This window comes from Protopterus annectens, chromosome 5.part0 (assembly GCF_019279795.1).
Source record: "Protopterus annectens isolate FY-2018-M chromosome 5.part0, PAN1.0, whole genome shotgun sequence".
In the NCBI taxonomy this organism is placed as follows: Eukaryota; Metazoa; Chordata; order Ceratodontiformes; family Protopteridae; genus Protopterus; species Protopterus annectens.
Genome location: NC_056735.1, coordinates 1,854,108,790 through 1,854,133,356, shown reverse-complemented (window position 1 = coordinate 1,854,133,356; position 24,567 = coordinate 1,854,108,790). Strand labels below are relative to the sequence as shown.

Here is a 24,567-nt window from a genome sequence, read left to right as displayed (position 1 = left end):
GATGGGGGCACTTGGGTAAGGACCAGAAAGTATGAAGTAAGGGGAGAGGGAACAATAAATATTAATATTTTTACTGTTATCCATGAATTCCATCTTATCTCTACCACAAACGACTGTGAGAACTAATGCTGGACAATCTGAGCTTCTCAGAGACACAAACATCTGTAGTGGCCATGTTGGTTGTGCTGTGCTTCATGTAACTAGAAGTCATCTAGTTTTGCAGGCATTCCAGTTCCTCATCTAGTAAATTTACCATAAACATTTTGCCTTAAGGAGAGGATTGCTCAGAAAAAATGAACAGCCAGCTACCGTGCAAGGTTGTAACAATCAAGAAGTTATTTTGAAAATCAAAAAAACTGACATACTGAAAGTTATGACAAATATATGTGATTTATCCAGCAATAACGATAAATGTTCATGGTACCTCTCTGTCTTCTGTAATGTTATTTTTGAGCAACTCTTTGCCTGATTTTCCTCTTCTGATTTGTGTCACTGGCTTCTGGGTCACAAGGAATACCACATGCTCCTTCTTGCCTGTTCTTCCATCTTCCTCAGACTGATTAAGAATTTCCATAATTACTTCACTGTGGAAAAAGTCTTTTGCAACAGCTTCTATAATGCCTACAACAAAATAAAGCAGACTCTGTATAATCCATCAAAGTACAACTCCTTTTGTACAGCTTTCATGTATAAGACAAACATGTATGTATATGTATGTAGGTGTGTTTGCGTGTGTGTGTGTGTGTGTGTGTGTGTGTGTGTGTGTGTGTGTGTGTGTGTGTGTGTGTGTGTGTGTTTGTGTGTATACATATATATATATATATATATATATATATATATATATATAGGTCTACTTGAAATTACCGAAATCCCAGTTGACCGGCATTTAAGACACCGAGCCCACAACATCGACACTACACAAAACCAAAACCTCTCATACCCGACACACACAATCCCGACACTACAAAATCCTAAAAAACCTCCTTACAACATATAAACACACAAACAACATATATATATAAAAAAAACACAACATTCCAAATTAAAATGCTTACTTCCCCACACCCACACCCCACCCACCATCTAAACCAATCTAAAACCCTTACCATTCATATATAAAATACACTTTAAATAAAAAAAACTTACGTACAAACCTTTAGATTTCACCTTTTTGCAGCGGGGCTACCCCCCAGACCCCCACCATGGGGGTTCCGCCCCTCAAACTCCCTGCTACTTATAGATACCAACTCCAAGACCACAGTATAACATCCACAGGAGCAGATTTCCCCTTCCACTCAGCTTGGACTCTCGAGTATTCGGAAGTCGGCATTCTGAAGTTTCACTCGTGAAACGTTGAGCTTTTTGGCTCAGTGTTTTAAATGATGGTCTACTGAGATTTCAGTAATCTCAAGTAGACCCATAAAAACTAAATTGCTACTTTTCAGCCCAACCAAAAAGTCCATCTCTTTACATTTCAACCTCACTTCTAATAATGGTACCCTTATCTCACCTGACCCTACCACTAAACTGCTAGGAATAACAATTGACAACAATCTAAACTTTGATATACACATAAACACTACAATAAAATTAATTAATAAGAAACTGAGATCCCTTTACAGAATCAAACCCTTTCTTACTCCAGTAGCTAGGTCTGCTATAGCTAGAACTCACCTTTTATCCACTCTGCTCTACGCCACTCCCATTTATACTAATATCTCAAAAAACAACCTAAAGAAACTAACAACTTCCTATAATAATATTGCTAGATTTGCTACAGGCTCTCTTTTCAGAACACATCACTGCCTTAATCTTAAACAATTAAACTGGCTAGAATTCCTTAACCAGCTTCAATTTCACCAGCTCACGATAGCTCATAAGACCCTGTATCAACCTAGCAACACTCCTATACTCTCTAGCCTCATCACACCTTATAACAATCTCAAAAATCTACGTTCCTCAAACAAACTGCTGATTAATACTACTAAATCCAACAACTCAGCAGGTGACTCCTTATTCTCCAACTCTGTAGGAAAACTATGGAATCAACTTCCTTCCGATATCACAGCTCAGACTTCTCTTTTTTCTTTTTAAAAAACAACTAAAACCATATCTCAATAATCACTGGCTATGCTCCTGTACTAACCCTGACTAATTCTGCCCCCCCCACTTACTCTTCTCACCCTTCCTTCATCTACTACCTATTACAAATTAACAATATATCCTATAGTACACAAATTTTATGTATATATGTATATAAGTAAAAGTTATCTCTGTACCTTAAAGAACTGGATTACTATTATACAGTATTAGTTAAAACGTTTGTATTATCTTATATTTTCTTTGATTTCTTTGAAAACACTGTACAACTTCTATTCTTTTAGCATCTATTTACTCTGTACAAATACATGGAACTGTTCTCCCCGGGCCTCTACTGGAAATGGACTTGCATCCAGTTAGACTAGCCCAGTCAACAAATGTAAACTGTAAATGTAAATGCAGTATACTTTAACCAACTTAAGAGTAGGTTAGAATTGAAAAAAAAAAAAAAAACTTTTATTTCTTCTATTTTTCATATTCTTTTAAGAATTTCTTTAGCTAACATATGCTAAAATTATACTGCTTTTATGGCACAATCATTGCTGTATAAAACTGTTTTGATGTTATTCTCTATTAAATTGTAAGTTTTTTCCTTGGAGCTTTTCTCCCCGGGCCTCTACTGAAATGGACATATATCCAGTTAGACTAGCTTGGTCAACAAATGTAAAATAAATAAAAATAAATAAAATATATATATATATATATATATATATATATATATATATATATATATATATATATAGGTCCCCTTCAAAACATCTAAAATCCATAACATCTAAAACTGATAACATCGAATTTTATAACCTCTAACACTACAAATTACATGAAAATAACATCCCTACCACATATAATGACACCAAACTACCAAATACAATTTTACTACGTTTCTGCAGAGGGGCTTGATACAGTGGGGTCAGGAAATTAACTTTTTCCCACTGTAGTGCGATCTTGGAGTTGATATATTTAATTTACAGGGGGTGTGGTCATTATATGTAGAGGGGATGTTTATTTTCTTGTGATTTGTAGTGTCTGATGTTCTGATGCACATTTTCAATGTTATGAAATTCGATATTATGGGTTTTAGATGTTTTAGATGTTCTGGTCTCAATGTTATGAAATTAGATGTTATGGGTTTTAGATGTTTTGAAGTAGACCTATATATATATATATATATATATATATATATATATATATATATATACACATACACACACACACACACACACACACACACACACACACACACACACACACACACACACACACACACACACACACACACACGCACACACACACACACACACACACATACACACACATACACACATACACACACACACGTTTAGCAGGAGGGATCCTTTTTTCTTACTTTTCTAAGAACTTTGCAAGCTCTAAACATTTTCAGTTTCAGATATACCCTTAATACTTTTCAACTATAATATTAAGTACCTCACCAAATGTAGGAGACCAAGGAGTTTAAATGTATTTATTAATTATTGAGTAGAAGAATATAGAAGTAGAACATGATTGATTAACTTGATTTTCTTTTGCGTTCCCACAGAGAACTTCCACTGGGAAATTGCTTGTGTATGTGCTGTTGTAGCAGCTTCCATTTCCCAAACAGCAAAAATCACCAAGCATTTCCTAGGCTCTATAATTAATCTAAACCTGGCCCCTATCTAACCTCTTTTAATGTAGTTACATTTTAGATTTTATTATATAATAAAGTAATTAATACAGAAGTCTTTATTACTGACTGATTTTATACCCTCTTTAATGACTCCCAAAATTATTAAATGACATTGCTCATGCCATTGGTGATCAGTGATAGTATCCTATTCTTGTCTGAGGAGACTTCATTGCCTGATTTTCAGTTAGATAAATCAAATGACTTAAGTCATTCAGATGTTTGAACTCTAGAAAATGTAAAGACTGATGACAAATTTACACTCTAGGATTTATTTAGGCTTAGGTGGAAGAAAATGAGGCATGCCTGCAATGATATCAGAATGTGATGTGATCCTTTTTGATATTTTTTTTTCATATTTTTTCATCAGATGGTTAAATAAATTACATCTCTACCATTTTACACACAATGAATATATCTTGATTTTTTACAGCTTTATAGTTAAGATTTATTTTAGTCTAAGTGAATCAAAAATTAATTTAAAATGGGTTAAGTAACCTAAATTAATCTGCATGATTCAACACCAAATGTTTTCAGCAAGAAACAGAATGAATCCCCCCTCTCCCAATTCTTGTTGGTAGGTATTACTAGGAATCTGGTTCAAGAGACCACTGAGTAGCCTACTCAATTTCCTGAAGAACTGTTTGCTTTAAGTAACTTCTTCAGAGTCACACAGTAGGCCAGTGAAGGCCAAGGCAATCAACTCCTAAACTAGAGCAAGCAGGTCATTAGTAGCTCATAGCCTTAATCCTCTATGCTAACTAACTGCCAGACTAAAAGAAAGTCAGTATTTACTGCATTTGAATCCTTGAACTCTGTGTCTATATCATATGATCAACAGCTTAGGTTGTCAAATCCTAAAACATTGACACCAAAGCGTCGAAATCTGACAATAGCGAATAATCAAATTCTTTCCTCGGGAAAGGATTTGTGTGGCTGTCCATAAACAAAATAAACAAACACACCCAAACATAGTGGGGGGCTTTGCCCCCAACACCCCCAATGTGGGGGGCTGTGCCCCCAACCCCCCCTAACTAAATATACCAACTCCGAGATTGCTCTACATTGGGAAAAGGGCAAATCCCCGATAACGGCCATGCAAATTCTTTCCCAAGGAAAGAATTTGATTATGTGGCCATTTGCTATTGTCAGCTTTTGATGCTTAGGTGTCGATGTTTAAGCATTCAACAACCTAAGCTGACAATAATTCAATATAGACCCTTGAACTCTTGCATCCTAAGTAAGAACCATATCCATACAGCAACAAACCATAAATGCTGTGATTTTCCAAGATTTTAACATGGGACCTCTCACACCCTTTGTGAGAATCATACCCTATATTAACTTTAAAGAAAGATGTTTCTTAAAAAGGACTTGAACCCTGACCCTCCAAATCATCAATCCAGCTACTCTGGCCATTAAACTATTGAAGCAACAGTGAAATTGATGGATAAAATCATATATAGTTGGTCAAATGCATTCACTAGTAAAATAATTTGATAAAGGAGAAAGAACCAGAAAAAACTAAGAAGCACAACAAACTACAAAAGTGTAATCCAAGCCAGATGGCTAAAAAAGAAGAAACCAGCAGAACATTTAAAGATTTATTTTGTTAGCGCTTTCATTCACAAAAAAACAAAACACTCCCTTTCCTCTAACTTCAATGACCAAGGGCCACCCCTTACATCCTTCTTTACTTGTTCAATGACCAAGAATAAAAAGGTGTGCCCTGGGTTTGCGACAGTGTACCTGGCCAGCGCATTGTTTAAATTTTACTTTGCTATTTCATCGCCTCAGGTGTCTCTCAGTTTTTTCCTATGTAGAAACCACAACATAATTGGTGCCTAGCCAAGTAAACAACACCAGTGGTGTCACAATTATATTTCCCATGGATGGTGTATTTAGTGTTACTGATGTTAAACCTATTGTTGTTGTCAATAAATTTACAACTTGTGCATCTCCCACATGTATACATTCCACCACTTGAAATATAGAAATATACATTGAACAAGTAAATAAGGATGTAAGGGGTGGCCCTTGGTCATTGAAGTTAGAGAAAAGGGAGTGTCTGTGGCAGTTGAAACTCAATGCTTGTGTTCACCCTGGTTTGAATGATCACAGTAATTTAAAATGTATTTTAAAATTAAAATCACTCAACAGGTGATTTATATGATTCTTTTTGTACATAAATAATTAGTTTTATGTACATACATATAGAGTGTATTTTTCTTGCATATATATGCAGGCACATTTTCTGTTCTTCATATACATTTTAATGTAGACTCCCTTTGAAGGGTTTGTTTGTTATAGTTGTTTGTGGCTGTTTTTTATACATAGCTTTGTGCAGATTTATAAATTTGTATACATACCTTTAAAATTTATGTAGGCTCAGAGGAAAGGATGTGATGTCATTGTACTAGTTTTATTTAAATTTTAATGAAACAAGTATTCTTTGTCTGAAGAAGTTCACATATTTTGTGAATGAAAGCGCTAACGAAATAAATCTTTAAAGGTTCTGCTGGTTTCTTCTTTTTAGCCATCTGGCTTGGATTACAGTTTTGCACAAAGGAGAAAGACACAAAATAAGTTGTGAAAATGGCTTTACATAGCTACAGTAAATGAATTCATAGTAATGCAATAAAATGTAAATCAATGAATTTACTTCAAATTAAAATTATTAATATGATATTATAGATGATGTAATAAATGAAACTATTAAGTAAATGAACTATATTATATAACGCTGGCAAGAACAGCTCCTTTTTGGTTCAGTAAATTAGTTAAAGGAAAAAAAAGAAGTAAATAAACTCAGTTCAGGATAATCAAGCTAATACAATGTCAGAGCCTAAAGAAATATAAAACCGTTCTTCAATTATTGTTTAGATATTTATAATAACCCAAATCTAAATTATACTAGTCAGTTAGATGATTTATTCTCTGAATTAAAGAACTCATTTCTGGACTCATTGGACCCTTCTAACACACAGACAGTAGCAGCATTATAAATTCTATATCTAATAATACAGAACCAAGAACTGATGGGATTGTATAAATGTATAATCCTTTTGTCTCAAATCATACTGCTCATATTATATTTCATTATTTATTGTGCAATTGCAGTTTGGAAGCTACCCACCTACTAAACATTAAGTAAGATAGCATTGATAATGAAAACACTCTTGTTTAGAGACGAAGCTGACAGCTTTTCACATATTTGCCTGTTGAGTGTAGATTATAAACTTGTATAAAAATGGATAAAATTTTATGATATCAATTAATAAGAATTATATAGCTAAATAGCAATATCCATTTATGAACTCATTACAACTAATCTCTTCTGAGTTTGTACTCTAACCTCCGATGAGTATGGCCTGTGCCTTGAAAAAATAAAGTTATTGCCTCACAGTTCAAACAAATGTTCATAAATCTAGAACCCTAATTGTTACTTGAAAACTGTAAAGGGCAAACTATTCAACACAAAATATTCTTTGCCAAGGTTGTATTCATTTTATTCCAGATGTTAAACTACATTTTATAAGTCAAAATAAACACAGTAAATATTAATGTTCATTATATTGAATAAATAGCTTATGATATCTTAGTAACCATTCAAGCAACACACATACTGCCAGCAACATTTTCTTCATACAGCTGTGAGCTTTCATATGAGGTGAGGTACAGTAGTTCTGTGAGCGTCACTTGACTTTTGAGATATTTACAGAAATATAAACAGTAGTAGAATACATATAAATAGTATACAAGTAGTATTGAATATTTTTAGCAGCACTAAATAGAGATCACATATAATATAAACTTTAAAATGAAATCTCTTAATACCCTGTATGTAGAATGCTTTTGGGATTCTTAAAACAAATATGACCAAGCAATACAGAGATACCTAGGCTGTAATGATTCTATACATAAGTACACATTTATCAGTTAATGGTTCAATATATTCAGTTTTCTTTTTGTTCACTCTTGCTCAAGACCCTTAATGGAAATAATAATGACAAAAATGTTTTTTTTTTTTAGTTTAAAGTCTCAAATTCTATAATACATGTTGTATGCAAACAATCATTTTCTGTTAATTCATTTAAGTCTATACAAAATTATATTCATTGGATAAGAATGATTTTGGGATATCATGCTAACCTTAACAAATCAAAACTGCTCAAAATAATTTACAGCTTCAATTTCAAATAGTAAACTCATTAACGTTTAGGGGTATAATATTTAGTCTCTCCTATACAAAATGCATTTTTTAACTGAGAAAATTATAAGATTAAAATACCTTATACATCAAAACACTTAGAAATTCTTCGTGTTTCACTTACTGACAGAATCAACATTATCCACATACTTGCATTATTAAAGTTTGCTTTTATTTTACAGTATGTAATAATTATTGTTTATGATATCTCATTAAAGAATTTGTTATCCAAGTTTCTCTGACATCAGGTTCCCAAGAGTAGATCAGTAAACCATTCTTCAGGACTCTAATAATGTGTATTCAGTTTTCCAGACCTGTAGAGATACACACAGACTTGGGTATAATCTAGCTTTTTTCATGGCAAATTTTTAATAATGGTGTAGAGTATGAGGTCATTGTTTTTGTTAAGTCATGATCAGCGCTATTGTTGTTTAGAAGATACAATCAAAAGGCAAGGTTATATATTCATTCAGTCATTCATTCACTCATTCTTTGACTAAACAAATGTAGAATGGGGGAGTAGCTGGAACCTTTCCTGCTGCTCAGTCAGTATATAGCATACAAGCTCCACCTGAGCAGCATGCCAGCTCACTTTAGAACACATACACACACACACACACACACACACACACACACACACACACACAAAACTGTGCCACTGTACCACCTCCAAGGTTATACATCTCTAAGCTGAAAGCTCTAGTCATTAGTTATCAACTTACAGCAGAATAATTGCACTTGCAATATCTTTTTTATGAATCACTAGCCAAATGGAATTTAGGCATCTATCATGTTATTTGGCATGTACCTCACTAGACAACTAGCAATTACTGGAGAGGCCGCAAAAGTACCTCACAAAGTGGATCCTAGCCTTTAAACACTTGTCCTATATGGACAGACTCAAAAAACTCCAACTATTCTCTGTCTCATATCGCCTACTTAGTTGCAATCTCTGCTTGACTTAAAAAGCCATGGCTGACCCAGCTCTGTTAGAAATGCTACATTTAAAAAAATCCCAATCCCTCTGCACCACATGCTCCAGAGACCTCAACCTCATTACCACAATCAACAGAACATGCTGAAGGGACAGATTCATAACCCGGAGACTGCCCATGCTATGGAATAGGCTTCCCATAAATGTCAAACAGAGCACCTGACTGGCCTTCTTCAAGAGAAATCTTGATGAGCGGATGGGAAATAGAAAATTCACCCTGGGGATCACTCCAGTGGCTCTACTTGACAGGGGCACTGGGAACTAAGGTCAGCTGGCACGATGCCAGGGTAATCCCATGGGCTATGCTTGTAAATGCTCCAGGGTCATTAGCCTAGTACACACCTATGAACCTATATATTATATATGATAATCTTCCAGATAATTTCTTAAAAACAAATAGAAAACTGAATGATCCGAGGTGAAGATGAAAATTATTTTAACTTGCTTTTATAATACGGAAATGCCAGGTATATACTTACTAAGAAAAACATATCTGCAAGTAAGTGTTTTATTGAGGAGTAAATCTAAATTATACTTCTTTAAAAAGTGATGTTAACTAATACACCAAATTATCAACCTATAATTTCTGAAGTAATTCAAATTAGCAAATTATTTTAGATCAAGGTGATTGAATGAATGTAATAAATGATTAATGAAAAAGATCTCTGCACCATGTAACCTAATTTAGTCAGCTCAAAATATGTGCTAGAGATCTTCTTTTTACTATTTAGATTCTCAGAATGTTTCTGAACATCTAGAATTTGTCATATCATTGTTGTGCCAAAGTTGCCAATACATTTCACTGTTGCTGGTTATTTAAATATGTTCATACAAGATAGAAATAAGATTCTTTTTATGATTAGAATTACAGATGACCAAACTCAACTTGAACCAAGATCTTTAAAAGAAGTTGATTTCTTAATGAGAATTATAGACAAATTCTGACTGAGCCAAGAATTTGTATTACTTTATACTTTACTCATCTGCACTGTTTTTTCCCTAAATGGCTTAAATGCACCTGCCTCTGTGTTTAAGAAGAGAATACTCTTCGAAAATTGGAATAAGAACTTAAACATTTTTCTAGACCTAAAAGGTAACCTTTGTATTATGGACTGAGCAGAAAAGAAAAATATAACGAAATGCTGTTATAAGAGGGTCAAGCAAAATAGTTAAGGGGAGAGAAGATTATGTTTTGATTCAGAATATGCACTATTTCTTTCTTGTCCATTATTTTTATTTATATGTTTCCTTATTTCTGATTAATTTGCTCTCTGATATTTGCAATTGATTCACACAATTAACTGATAAAATACAAAGGTTATTTTTCCCTGTTACTCAATAATGTCCTTAGGCACAAACATTATCATTTCTAATTTTATGTTCTATATCAAACACTTCTATGTTACTGAACTTTAATTTTTAATTCTTTAAATATAGACAGTTTATTGCTCGCAATATTTAACCAGTTTTGTGAACACATCATCAGCAGACCCTGCAGTGGTAACCTTGGTGATGATGGCCTACTAACTTGGTTTATAAGCATGTTTAATCAACAAATCATTTACCTTCTGCAACAATATCATGCCTGAGTTATGGAAAAGGTTAGTGTTACCCACTTCCTAAAATCCTGAAGCCAGTCTCATCCAAGATTTTTAGGCCTCCCCATCTTGGAAAATGAGTTCACCTTAAATAAGCAGACTACATACCACAATGATCTATTCTTTCAAAGCAATAACATTGCTTTTGGTCAGGCATAAGCACAATAACAACCCACTACACACTCACAGATAACATTCTACTGGCTACAGACAAAGGAAAGCTGAGTCACTCAATTTTAATTAACTTCATAAAGGCTTTAGACTTACTTGTCACTTTGTCCAATTCAACACACTCACTGGCATTAGTATTAGTCAGAATTCACAATGCTTGTTAAATAAGCTTTATGTCTGACAGATGCTTCAGTGTCAGAACTGATCCAAAGTGTTTCCCCACTGCTTTCATCTTAAAAGGCATATCCCAAGGTTTTAACTTATGCCATCCTGCATTTACTATCTTTATTAATAAGATACTATCTGCACCAACATATTGTATTAAAAGCAGATGATTTGTTAATTTATAGCTCTGGTCCCTCTCCTCGCAGAATCAAATTTCAGTTAGAAAAAAACATACTACAGCTGATATCTACACATACCACTGTCAGGATGGCCTAAGGCAGCAAACAAACAAACAAACCCACATATCTGAATGAGTATGATTTTTATCTGCTACATAGATTTTTAGGATACTGCTTTCCACAGAACTTCTAGGAAATAATATATACAAACAGTTGATGTATATATGCATCTCTTTATTGATCAAGGGAGATGGTGACAGCTGATGTGTCACCCTGACCCCATAAAGAAAATGTTAAAAAAGGGGGTTGTTGATGATGGCCAGTCAGGGTGTGTTGAATGCATGTAGGAAAAAAAACTGAAGAGTAAAACAACATATCAGAAAAGAAAGAAAGAGGACGCCAGGGTGGGAAGATCGGGGGGGGGGGGGCACTGGCAGATGTGTGCAGAATGACACCATGGAGTACTTCACCCAAGATAAAATTTCACCTAAGGCCAGCTCTGGACATAGTAAAGTAACATTATTGCAACTAAATGCCAGTCACTGTGAATGTCCTTCTGTGGGAAGGGCCAACTTGGTGCAATACAGAGGTCTGCTGTAATGGAAGAGCATTGCAACTACAGTTTAGTCTATGCATGCTAATCTTAAAGCTTTCTTACTTGACCTAAAAGATTGTTTAAGAGGGGTGACTGAGACAAGGTGATAGACTGTAATTGTTGTGTCCAGAATCCCCCAACACGACACTTGCTGGGGACTCCCAAAATGCTAACATTGTCACTGTTCATGGACTTTAGCTTTTTGGCTTTAGTAGAAATAGCATTAGTGTCCACATCATATTTAACCAACAGTATGTCTCCATAAATTTGTTTGCTGTCTTTTAACTACCTTAGGCTGTCTTGATGTATTCATCATATTTTTAGTGATAAAGTTTCATCCAGTTGCATTTTCTTTTCACAGTGCTGTTTGCTGACCAAAAACCCTCTCTTGACCAATCAGGCTCCTTCTCTCCACCTTCACTGAGGGCAAGATTCACATGGGAGAGGTCATTGTTTAGGCAGCTATCAGTGCTTTTTTCCTAGTGAGAAATATAAAATTGACAAGGTCTGATGAAGTTCTTTACATGTGGAATGGCATCATTCTCATTGTCTGCATTTAATTGTAAATAAATAGTTCCATGGTATTACTTTCTGCTGGTGGATTTGAGATTTTTTTGGGAGGGGGTTACCACTGAATGACAAAGCCTGTTTTAATGTATTTTTTAGTAAACCCTAACATCTTACTCCTTGACTGTAGATGTGTGTGTTCACTATGCAAGGGCCCTACAATGTCATCCTTCTAGTAGCAGGATGTGCACGTTTCCATGCACATCGTCCCCAGCAAGCTACACTTCCAAGGCAGAGCACTGCCAAAGCAGCTTTAAAGGAACACAGCATGCATTGCCAACATGAGCTGTTGTAGAAGACCAGACTAACACTATTCATTATTCATTCACTACCATGGGAAGAGTGAGGTGCAAACTCCTTACTCCCATCCTCCCTTGTCGGGATCCTCCAACATCTGAGATGTACTCCAACTCAAATCTCCTGAATGTGGTCAGGGTTCTGTCCTTCTGTGCCATGGAGCTGGGCCTTCAGTTTTATTCTTTATAATAGCAGATTATCTCATAGTATGACCAATAGCTTGTTTCAGATGAGCGCATCACAGAGTGGACCATGGCTGCAATTTCCAACCAGTGCACAAAAGGCAGTAATAAGACAATTAGAATTCTCTGTGGTTCATTATACTCTTGGGCTGAATTCCATCCTCTCAAAAAAAGTTAGTATATATAGTTGGGGGGTGTTTGGGGGTACAGCCCCCCCACATTGGGGGAGTGGGTGGCGTAGCCCCCCCCCACATAGTTTGGGTATATATTGTGTTCTGAAAAGAGTAATTTATTGGACTTGTAAGTATCCATGTCTATGGTTCAAAATATTTAAAATAGGTAGGGGCAACGCCCCCCACACCCCCAATGTGGGGGGCTGTGCCCCCCACCCCTCCCTTAACTATATATACAAACCCCAGGATCGCACTACAGTACTTACTTTATACACACTGCCACTACTATGCTGAAATGTAGCATTGTAAGATGTCGGTGTTATGAGTTTCAGTCAAGTGAGTTTTCAGTATTATGAACTTTAGGTTATATGGTCTCAGTCAAATGAATTTCAATCAAATGAAATATCAATCATATGAAGTAGACTCATTTATGTATGTTGTTATGGTGTAATGGGTGGCAGGGTGGTGAACCTGGGGAAACTGAGCATGGGAATCTGACCAGCAATCATTAACAGTAGAATGAATTAGAACATTTAGTTTTGCTTGCCTTAAAAGTTCTATGGCTAAGTTTTAATAAGAACTACATTTTTTATGCTACTTGTTTCTATACGATTACTCATTTTCAGACTGGATTTCATGCCTCATTTATTAGGTAGCAATATATTATCCAAGATGTCTTCCTTTTGAGCCAGTTTCATTGTAAGTTGTATATACCATCTGCAAACAACTGAGAACGACCATGCAGATGTTGTGTTCCGTTTAACATTTCTTGTCATATTCCCTATTGACTATACCTTTTCTATCTTTGTGTAAGCTGTCATTTTCTTGTAGACATATTCTTCATAAGGTTGAGTCTGCATACCTCCTTGGTTTGATTTGTTGTGCCATTTCCAGCCTCCATGGTAAGCAACACCTCATCTATTTTTTTATTTTCATGTACAGCTTTAATCCTTTGCACTACATATCATTTTCACCTCATTTGTTTTGCACCAGAATCTTCCTAGGACTTATGAAGCATAACCCTTACTCCATACTGTGCAACCTAATATGCTGATATCCCATTTTTGTTTTTGCATACACTGTGATTCTGTAGCTTCTACAAAATCAAGTTATCCTTCTTTCAGTAAACTCAACAGATTATGCAACATGTTTTATATGCTTCTATCATTCATAATTTAGCCTTCTTTCACTGTTACATCATCCAATCTTGTTTTCACTGTTTTTTCTCCTCTTCATCTCAGGCCGTCTATTATCTGCTGTTATAACTTGCTGTTTCCCTTGCTGACTCTGCTGGTCTCAGCGACTCCACATGTAGGACACTTGTCCTTGTCAGTGGAAGATGAAAAGACTGAGTTATTTCCTACATGTACTGATACCACAGGTGGTGGTGCTGCGGTAGTGTTGTCACCTCATAGTAAGGCGTTGTCCTGTTCGATTCTCAGCTAGAGCGTCTTCTGTGTGGAGACATGCGTGAATGGGCGTACCTTCGTTGAAGGTTATGTGTCAGGGACGGCAACTCGGCACGTAAAAATCTACTGCCAATCATTAGCGGACCAGAGTTCCACTGTGGCGACCCCTAACTGGGAAAAACCGAAAGACACAACAACAACAACTGATACCACAGTGAAGTATAGGAAGGTGCTGAAGTCCTGAGCTGCTGTCCTACTGGTGATGTGTTAAACTAATGTTCCGTATGACAGATGCATGGAAATGGTTCTATGGCAATTATTTAAAAAATAGGATTAATTTGTTTGATATCATAAACACAGAAAAAAATCAACAGCAACAATAATTACACATATATAGATCAAAAGCAGCAATAATCAAATTAATCATATTAAATAAAGTAAACATGTCCCACCTCTTATTGTATAAAACAAACACATATCAGTACAAGAGTTCCACAAAAAAAAAAATATATATAAAAAACAAGCAAACAGTGCTCTCCTAGCAATGGCTGGAAGCATTTCTCCCTGACAGTGATAACAAATAACGTCATAAGGAAATGTCAGGTTATCAAAGGACCCCCATTAAATGACCAAAATCAGCCTGCAAGAATCATACAATCATGCTGAATGATTTCTAGTGATCCACAAAAACAATGCTCCGAGACAACCTTGTAAAACATTAACACTCTTAGCAAGGAGATTGTTGTGTACCACATGCCAGATAAAGTCTTAATAAACATTTGTCAGGGATTCTCATTCTCTGCCTTACATGGTGAATCAGCGCAGGAGGTAAAGTTTCCTAACTCATGGCAAAAAAAAAATGAGGTCAAAATCCAGATAACACTGCCACTGACTAATGAAAGAAGGTATGTTGTCATTTACCATTTTGTCAACTTATACCAAAAAGTAGCTAACATCTTAAATCCCTTCCGCTATCCTTCCTGTAAGTAGCCATAATAAATTCTAAGATTGTGACTCACAAAAGCCTCCATGATGAATATCTGCAAAGCTTGAAAAATAAGACTGAAGCAAAAAGAAAAACAGTTGTAGCATGCATAAACTCACCTCTTTCTTAGACTAACACAAAAACATCATATTTAAGAAGTTTTGGCCTGTTTCCCCAAAGAATGGAAAAATACCTAAGATTAGTTTTAATCTATCAGATGTGAAATAAATCCAGATTACATCATGACCCTTTCCCAACATATATTATTGCACACAATGGCATTTTTTTCAAACATCATAGGAACTAACTTCCAAAACTTCATCAGGTTTATCATAGACTGTGAAATAGATTTTGATGTTACAGAACTATATAGTTCCATACAAAATTATATAACCAAAGCAGAAAACTGAGAATCAGGAAATGCCTGAATATAAAACACCATTCTTATCCCAGCACACAGATCTCTATTAATTTGTAAATCACAAAGCCATAATAAGTGACTCAAAGACCACATGAATGGTGTTATATCAGGCCCATGCATTCGCTACTAGTTTATCAATATTTTACATTATTTTGATATTAATTTAGGGAAGATATTCCATTTCTCTAAACAAAACAAGGCTTTAAAAATATTAATGAAATTATGCACAAAAAATAAACAACAAGGGGCTAAGTGGGTAAATCTGCAGTGACTATGCCAAATAGCCATTAATTATGAGTGGTGCACACAAATATCATAAATACAGTCAACAAAATGAGTATTAAACTCACACAAACTTAAAATCTGAAGCAAACAACAATATGCTGATCAAGTACTTTATTTTTATCTAACATCTGCATAAAGTAAAATGTGTTCTTTACAAAAAAGGCTTTCAAATTCTTTTAATGACCTTCAAAATATTCATTATATTTTGGCTTTTTGTTATACCTTTACCCTACTCTGCAACTTCCTTACAAAAGGTGTATGAGAACCCTGTAGTATGCTGATCAACAACTTATTGTCAGTATTCAACAACACTAACAGACATCAACTCGACATATCCTCACACTGACCATTCTTCCATATTAACATCACCATTGTACAGCTACTGCCAACAGCCAACCCCTTTCAGATACCACCCACTAAAAACTGAAACCAACATACACATCTGCTGACCATCTAAGGCTTAGTAATATGCATAGCTGACACCAACATTAGCAGCACAGAACCTAAATTGAGACAAGACTAATCTGACTTCAGCTAAGTTGGCATGATACTAGAGCTCCACTGTTAAAGAAACACTTATCTCCACAGAACTGAACACATCTCAAATGTGTGGTAATAGACCAGAGGTATAAAACTTATACCTCCAAAATTCAAAATGTGCAGATTTCTGGTTAATGATAGTCACAAACATACGTCCATTTACATTTATGTAGTCTGTAAACTGATGGATGCTTCCTTCTTACCTAGGTGCCCAACTCAAAAGAAACTCTCTGCTTTGTGAGTCTCAAGGCTCCCCTCTAATTTTTATGACAGAGTAGCAAACTTTTTATTTTACATTAGAACAAATGATGAGGAGCAGGGTCATTTAACTCAAGAAAGCAAAAAATGATTATAAACCTTTTCACAAGTTCTTAAAGAAATCTCTTCCTTCCTAAAAAAATCGATTCACCCACACACTACATGTAACATAGGTTTCAAATGAAATAATGCAAATCTTATCATTTGAAATGGTCCCTCCATGCACTGGTAAGATCGAACTCTGTAGTATAATCTATCAGGTCATCCACTAAGGCCTAATTAAACCTTCCTTGTCCGGGTTTAACCTAAATCTACCCACAAGACCCTATGATTAGAAAGCCCAGTAAGGAGCATTTGGCTATGTTCAAACGCTACAGCCTCATTTATAATATGCAATCAGTCCTCGTATATAAATCCTCCATTTAAGTAGAGACATCAAATTCCACAGTAGTCATACTATAACAGGAAAAATATTCCTATCAGAACTAAACATCCACATCTGCAAAGTATTTCTACTTCTGCCTTCAAACGGTAATCAGTACACTATTAACCCCCTAAAACTACATAAAACTTGTGATGTAACCAAAACTGCACACACTTCCAAAGGTAAGTAATCTAGGCATGGTTAGAGCATAAACATTCAAAACTGTCCACCAAACATTACCCAGTGAAGCACTCACACCTACAGCCTCATTCTCTGAAACAAAATGTTTATGTATCTGGAACAAAAGGTTCAGCAGATGACTAGCCATCCCAGAACAAGAGTCTGGCACAAAGCAGCAAATTCCCTGGCAGACCAACAAGCTAGTAACTATTGTACCCATTTTGTCATTCCCACTCCACCTAGTAATAATGCTATTTTTTAGTCCTTTCAGCTTTAAACCATGAAGCCCCCCACCAAACCATGATCCCATTCATCCCCTTAAGGATGACAGCCCTTTAAACAATTAATTCCCACCAGGATTAGAGTTGAGTGGTACTGTCAAATGAGATATAATGTGATTTTTGTTTTAAAACCCTAGCTCCTTGCACATGCCCAGTAAGGCTCCCTTAGGAGGATGTACACTGCACATCACTCAGGACTGTCACTCACCCCTGAAAGTCTTGTAAGCCTTACAAATGATGTTGCCTCTCTAGCAGGGCAACCACATAGATTTTCCTGTCAGTTTTGGAGAAATCATTAATCCTAGTCCTCCTGCTTAAATTCTGGTCACATGGATCAGAGTCAAGGCTTTATTCCTTCATTCCAACTGAGCCCACATAGGACTTAAGACTATTAATATTAATAGTTAGTACCTTCATCTTCATAACTAAATCTTATATTTCAGTTTCTTCCTCTTAAGTTTCTTCTTCCCAAGAAGAAAATCCACACCAGATCTCTCCAGACTGAAACCCCTAACATCCCCACACTCTGTACTAGCCCATAAAAGTAATGGGTCTATGTTTAGTGATCCAAGGGCACATTCACCAAATGGCCATTCATTGCATACATAACAGCAAAACTCCATTTCATTGAAAGGCCATATGATCATAAATAATATCCTTGAATGATCATAGTTCTCCGACATAAAGAACATGCTACAAAGTACATACTTATCGGTAATGCACAGATAAGGAAATCTGCCCTTTCCCCACTGTAATGCGATCTCAAAGTTGGTATATATAATTACTGGGGGGTGCAGCTCACCAAATCATCCTCATGTGGGGAGCTGTGCCCCCCATATCCCCAGCTAATTATATATACCAACTCCATGATCGCACTACAGTAGGGGAAAAGGCAGATTTTTTTTTTTATCTGCGCATTACCAGTAAGTACGTACTTCATGCTGTTTTCTTTATGTTGGCCTACTATGATCATTCAAGGAGATTATATATGATCATATGGCCTTTCGCTGAAATGCACTTTCTCTGTTATGTGCGTGATGAAAGGCCATTTGAGGAATGTGCCATTCCATGGCTAAACATAGACCCAAATTGATGAAGTATTCATCCCTCTCCTCCTCTCCAAAGCACCAATCCCAGTAGCTACAAAAGAATAATTCATCCCTCCCATCATCTCCCAAAGATGATCCAGGAGGTAAAATGATCTCACTGGAAATCCCTGGAGAAGGAGATCCAGCAATCACTACTTACTCATGTATCACAATAGGAGAAGTTATGGAAAGTCCACCATTGCCACCCAAAATCTACCTAGCAGAGGAGATATCCACAACATCCCACCATGATGGGATATTTTTAGAGCAGTCAACCCAAAAATGATTCAAACTGCCACATATAGTAGAAGACTTGTTACAGGCATCAGAAAAATGCCTGAGTTGCCCACATCTAAAGCAAAATATTATATTACATTTAGCTTAAAAATGTCCCTATTCTCCCACATATGTTAAATGCAATGACAGCTCAAGACAGAAAACTGGTTATCAGTGTGTATTACACAACCACATTCCACACTGAGGTCAATACTTTCATACTATCTGTCTGTCTAAAATTGTAACCAAGCCAGTATCTTATTTTATGGACCCAACATAGCACAGTGCTTGCTTAATTACTGTACTTGCTTAACTCTGATCAAATGTCTGCCTCTACAAAATAAATATTTTCAGCTAAGATTTGTATCACCCATCTTTTATTTAAATGCAAATCCCAAGGTACAAAATCAGACCAAAGAAGCTTACTGTGTACCTTTTCAAAGTTAGAAAGAAATTGTAAATCATTCTGAAGCAAAATAAACTATGACCCTTGCTTGTGGAATATCAATAACCAAAGGGTAACCATTTGAAATGCTGGGACCCTCTTCTTGGAGTTCTGTAATGCTGAAACTGAATGGCCAAAAAATTGACTTACAGATACTAAGTCCAAGATGGCCATTTTTATTCCCTTTTGTCCAAGGTATAGCAATCTTAGAGTTGGTATATATAAGCTATGGAGGTGTAAGGGGCTTGCCCCCACATTAGGGGTGCAGAAGGGCTTGCCCTAAAAAGAACAAATTTAATGGAGAAGAGTGATGTTTGATATTCATTCATCTCCTGCATTTTCAATCATTTATTTTGGTGTATCAGCACGGACAGACTCCACAAGGACCTCTTCACGTACTCCCTAAATGCATACCAATCCAAGGGATTCATCTCTTCTTGATTCAAGAAAAAACATGAAGTAAAACTGCCTGAGCCCCTAGCTTGGTTCTGTTACACTGAAGGATGGAGCCCAGACTGCAGCCTGAGCAACCAAGTTCAAATAGAGGCCTCAGCACTGAAGGACTTAGGCAGGGTTGGGGAGGGAGTAAAAGGGCATGACATGTTCACATCTCCTGGAGGTTGGAGGAGTTTCTGTGTACTTGTGAACACATTGGGTGGGTTATATTTCCCTGGTGGAGAGCAGGGAAAGCACTATTTGCTGCCACAGGGGGAGGGGCAGGGCTGCTTGGAGAGAATGCCCCTTGCAGAAGTGAGGAGACAGCTTCCATGGACAGTCCATTACACATCCCTCCTAATGCCTCACTTGGTATATGCAACTCATGCCGAAGAGAAAAATAGAAATCCTGGCATCACCCTTTTGGATGTGTGAATGATGGCACTTCCCAATCAACTCTCATACACTGATGGGGAACAAATGGGACAACTGACTGAGGAGGGGGCCACTGATCAACAGGCAGTGTGGACAAAGAATGCAAAAAAACTGTGCCCCAACAGTCCAGTTGGTCATGTCTCTCTCGCCACCTTCATGAATGTTCATTATGTAGGAAAGGCATCACTGCATGCATGATTCCTAGGCAATGAGCTCCATGAGCCCACAGAGAGAGAGACATCAACCTCAGGCTTAGTAGAAACAGGCAAACAGTGAAGTCAAAAAACTGCAGTATGCATGCATTGCTCCATTTTCCCCCACTGTAATTTTTGCTCCCTTGAATGCTGACCTCAAGGTTAGTATCTACCAGTCACTTATAATGTCATTCACTTCCTTAAGAGATGAGACCTTAGTGGCAGCCCCAAGTCATTATACTATGCTCTACTTTACTTCTCCCTCCTGTACTTGACAACTATGACACTAAAGTGGTTGTGAGTCTATACTGCATACATTTCCTCCTGTATGCCCTAGTCTGACCTGTATAACCTATGGAACCAGTAAAAAAGGTATTATGGTAAACTGAACCATATGATGCTGATAATATTAACCTCACTCGTATTATAGGCAGGGAGCATCTTCAGCACATTAAATGTTAAATGGTATCTGTCAATGTCTTTCTTCAGCTCTAGAAGCTCATCCTGCTCTCTTTCTTTAAGTCAGAAATGACTTTCGGCTCCCTTTCTCATATAGATTCACATGTGATGTTGAGAAATTAGTCTTTGTCCTTCCACACATGACAACAGACTTGCACTTGACAGCCATCTCCCTTTCTGACCCAGATCTGCACTCCTAAATTAGCTTCCCTTATCAGGAGTTACGGTCTTCTCCTTCTGGGTCATCTGTTGCCTTCTGTGTGCCCTATATGTTTTATCTGCATTGTCTTATGCATTAAGCCATGACTTGTGTAACTGACAATCAGTCAGCAAAATTGCACACAACTCATTTCCCTGGTAAAGGGACAAGGCATCTGCTTTAACCAGCAAAGATCATTGTCTGAACTCTGGCCTCAGTGCCACAGGGCCAAGCACAGGAGTTGGTGGGCATCTGGCTGAGCAGCCCATTGCCTGATTTTCCACATTAGTGAGGGAGGATATAAACATTTTCCAGTCTAGACATATCCCATATTAAATCCCAGCATATAAAAGAGTTTTCCTGTTTTATCTGGGGATCATGCAGACATGCCATCTGGCAAAGAAGCATTAGAGTGTGTATGCAATTCCATATGCATTTATGGCATTCAACTTCCACGTATACATAAGATAGCATGGATTAGGATAGCTATTGCATTAAAAAAAAACAATCTGCTTCAATGGCAGTATTCAAAACGAAACTGAAATCTCATCTTGTTAAACTAAATAAATGCTGTTACTTCAGGGATACAGGATAATCAGTCCACAACACTGTGCTTACAACTTTTATTCATTATTATTATGAGTTGCACATCTTGTAAATGCACGATTGTAGGAAAATTGACTTATTACATGTATAGATGCATACAGTGATTCTGTGATGCATGCCTTGCTATCATTCATGTAAAAATATAACATTGTATGATTTACAACTTTATTATTGTTGCATGATGTGTGTGTAAATAATTGTATCTGCCAGTGGTTCTGGGTTGTGGCTGAAAAGGGTCTCCTAACCAGTTCACTTACATGTTTAACAAAAGAAAATAAATAATATAATAGTCAGAGGACATCTATGTCTCTGCTTCTTCCCACTCTAACACAATCATCAATCCATGTTCCTACCTCTAGCAAGTGAGCCTTTCCTCTTCCTTGGGGTAGATAATGGAAGAAAAAAAATGATGACGTTAGTTTGGGTTATGAGGCAGCTAGATCCTGTAAGTTACAGGAACTCAAAAGATCGCACAAAATTGTACATAACTATTGAAGAGGAATTTATAAATGAAATGAAATATCACAGGTTGTATATGGCTGAGATATTCCTAATAACTGATGCTTTTAAAAGTACTTGTCTTTGAATCACTAACGACTTGTTTTATTGAGGCTGTGCTATTACTAAGGATCAGTTCACAACAATGTTACATAATACAGACTTTTTTGTATCAGTTGACTAGCCTTTGAAACAGACTAAGCTATAATTTTTTGCCACTGTAAGTGGTTTAGCTATTTATACTGCCTTTACTGGTTAAAAAAATCATAGAACCCAAGTGCCTAGCCAATAAGCGTTCAAGGATTAAATAAGTTTGTGTCATCCCATGTCATCCCATACCTGGAACGATGTGACAAAGACCTCTTCTATCAGAATAGTAGTGTAGCAGCAGGCTTCCATTTGTGCGTTTTTCCACACGAAATGATGGCGCATTCATTTCCTAAAGAAAATCAAATATTTTCACATTAGTCACCAGGCAGAAAGAAGTGATAAATAAATGGGGTGGGCTGAATATTTTGCAATATGACTGTGATTTAAGGATGAGTGTAATTATAGGAAAAATCATCAGGTATTCATCTCTGTCTCAGATTGGTTATATAGTTGGTGTGTATCTGGTTTATTGCATTTAACAGCTCATTTGTATTAACATCATAAAGAGCAAAACCTGACAAGCAGCCAAAGTGAGGTCTGAACTCATAGTCACATAGAAAAGCATAGCATTCTGTTAGGTTGTTACAGTTTTCTGATATTTTCATTTGTGAGACAGTCAGAAACTTGGCACATTCCCCTGCTTAAGCATTTTGGGTCCACTAGTACTTTCACATAGTACTTTTCTGTATCCTACTGTTTTTATAAGTTTGAATAAGCAAAGGAGGTCAGAACGCAAAATAATTTCAGTTGTTTGTAAACAGAAATGAATTTAAGTCTTTAAGGCACTACAGATATTAAGAAACTGCCACCAAGAAATGTATTCACAAACAATTCAATAATTAAAACCCATGTGTGTTCTGTAAATGAACTAACTGCATAACTGCTAAATGTAAATGATGACATGGGCATAGGCCATTGTTAATGCAACATGACACACTTTTGTATACATATTACATCAAAAGTCTAGGTTAAATAAACAACTATTTGTTTATTATTTACTTTGGATGATGTGTGTTTTGTCATAAACGTATTCACAGTAAAACCCCTAAATACACAATGACTGACGCATTTCAAAGTGTCTTCACTCATGGGGGGTCTTATACAGAAAGCTGTGCATCCAACTAGTGTGTTTTGTGTGTGTGTGTGTGTGTGTGTGTGTGTGTGTGTGTGTGTGTGTGTGTGTGTATGTTTGTAAGATTACACATATACAATACCCTCTCCTTTTACATGTTTACATAGGATAAAAAAGAACAAGAGAGTTTTCAACAAAAGTAATAATTTACTCATATTCATTGCAGGTTACTTTTCAGATGCATAGTTCATTTTGTTAGAGTTGACATTATTGTCTCTGGACCAATATCTCTGAATCTAAGTTAGTTCTCCTATTCTTCTTAATTCAAATAATGTTTTATTCTTCCGCATTGCTATCATATAATATTGTCATATTACTTAGCAGTGCCTGTTTACAGAGAGATATCTTTCCATATTTATTTTTATAACATTTAGTGCTACTTCTTTATAAAAAAATGTTAGTCCCCCACCTCACCATTTGGTAATGGGCACCGAGGGTTAAGACTGTGAGCTGTATGTAGTTCCTGTGGTACAGGGTTTGATTCCCTTAGCCCTCCTTTGCCTACTGTGTAACCTTGAAGAAGTCATTTAACCAGGCATTGCTCCTGTGTCACACCTAAAACATGGACTGTATGTCCAGACAGCCTTCCTGGCTAACAAATAGGTACTGTTATAAATTTAATCCCTGAGTTCTTTTTTCAAGCATTAAGGATACCGTCTTTGTGGCCCAATAAATTTGGAACAGTGATCTACCAAGGCCCTTTTGGAATGTATGTCATTATTTATGTTACATCATTAGCATTGGTGTCACGTGTTCATATTGTTTAGCTTTAAATACCCATATCCTTTGTCTCAGAGGTCTTGTCATTCCTCCTTCTTGGGGAGTGAAACTGTCAGCTAACCTACAGTACAAATAATTTTTGACCACTTATCTTTTTAAAAATAAATCCCTGCTCTGATATCACTCTTGGAGCTTGGGTTTGGTTTCTATATATGTTCATTACAGTAAT

General features: G+C 36.4%; 1 protein-coding gene across 1 annotated transcript in view; it reads right to left on the bottom strand.

The window, feature by feature from the left end:
- The window catches only part of LOC122802426 (guanylate cyclase soluble subunit beta-2-like), an 866,018-nt gene that overhangs the window by 592,093 nt on the left and 249,358 nt on the right, over positions 1-24,567 (bottom strand). Inside the window, exons 6-7 of the mRNA XM_044072045.1 lie at positions 22,676-22,775; positions 425-621 (exon numbers count right to left, since the gene is read on the bottom strand). Of these exons, the coding sequence (XP_043927980.1) occupies positions 425-621; positions 22,676-22,775 (297 nt within the window). The remainder of the gene's footprint in view (positions 1-424; positions 622-22,675; positions 22,776-24,567) is intronic.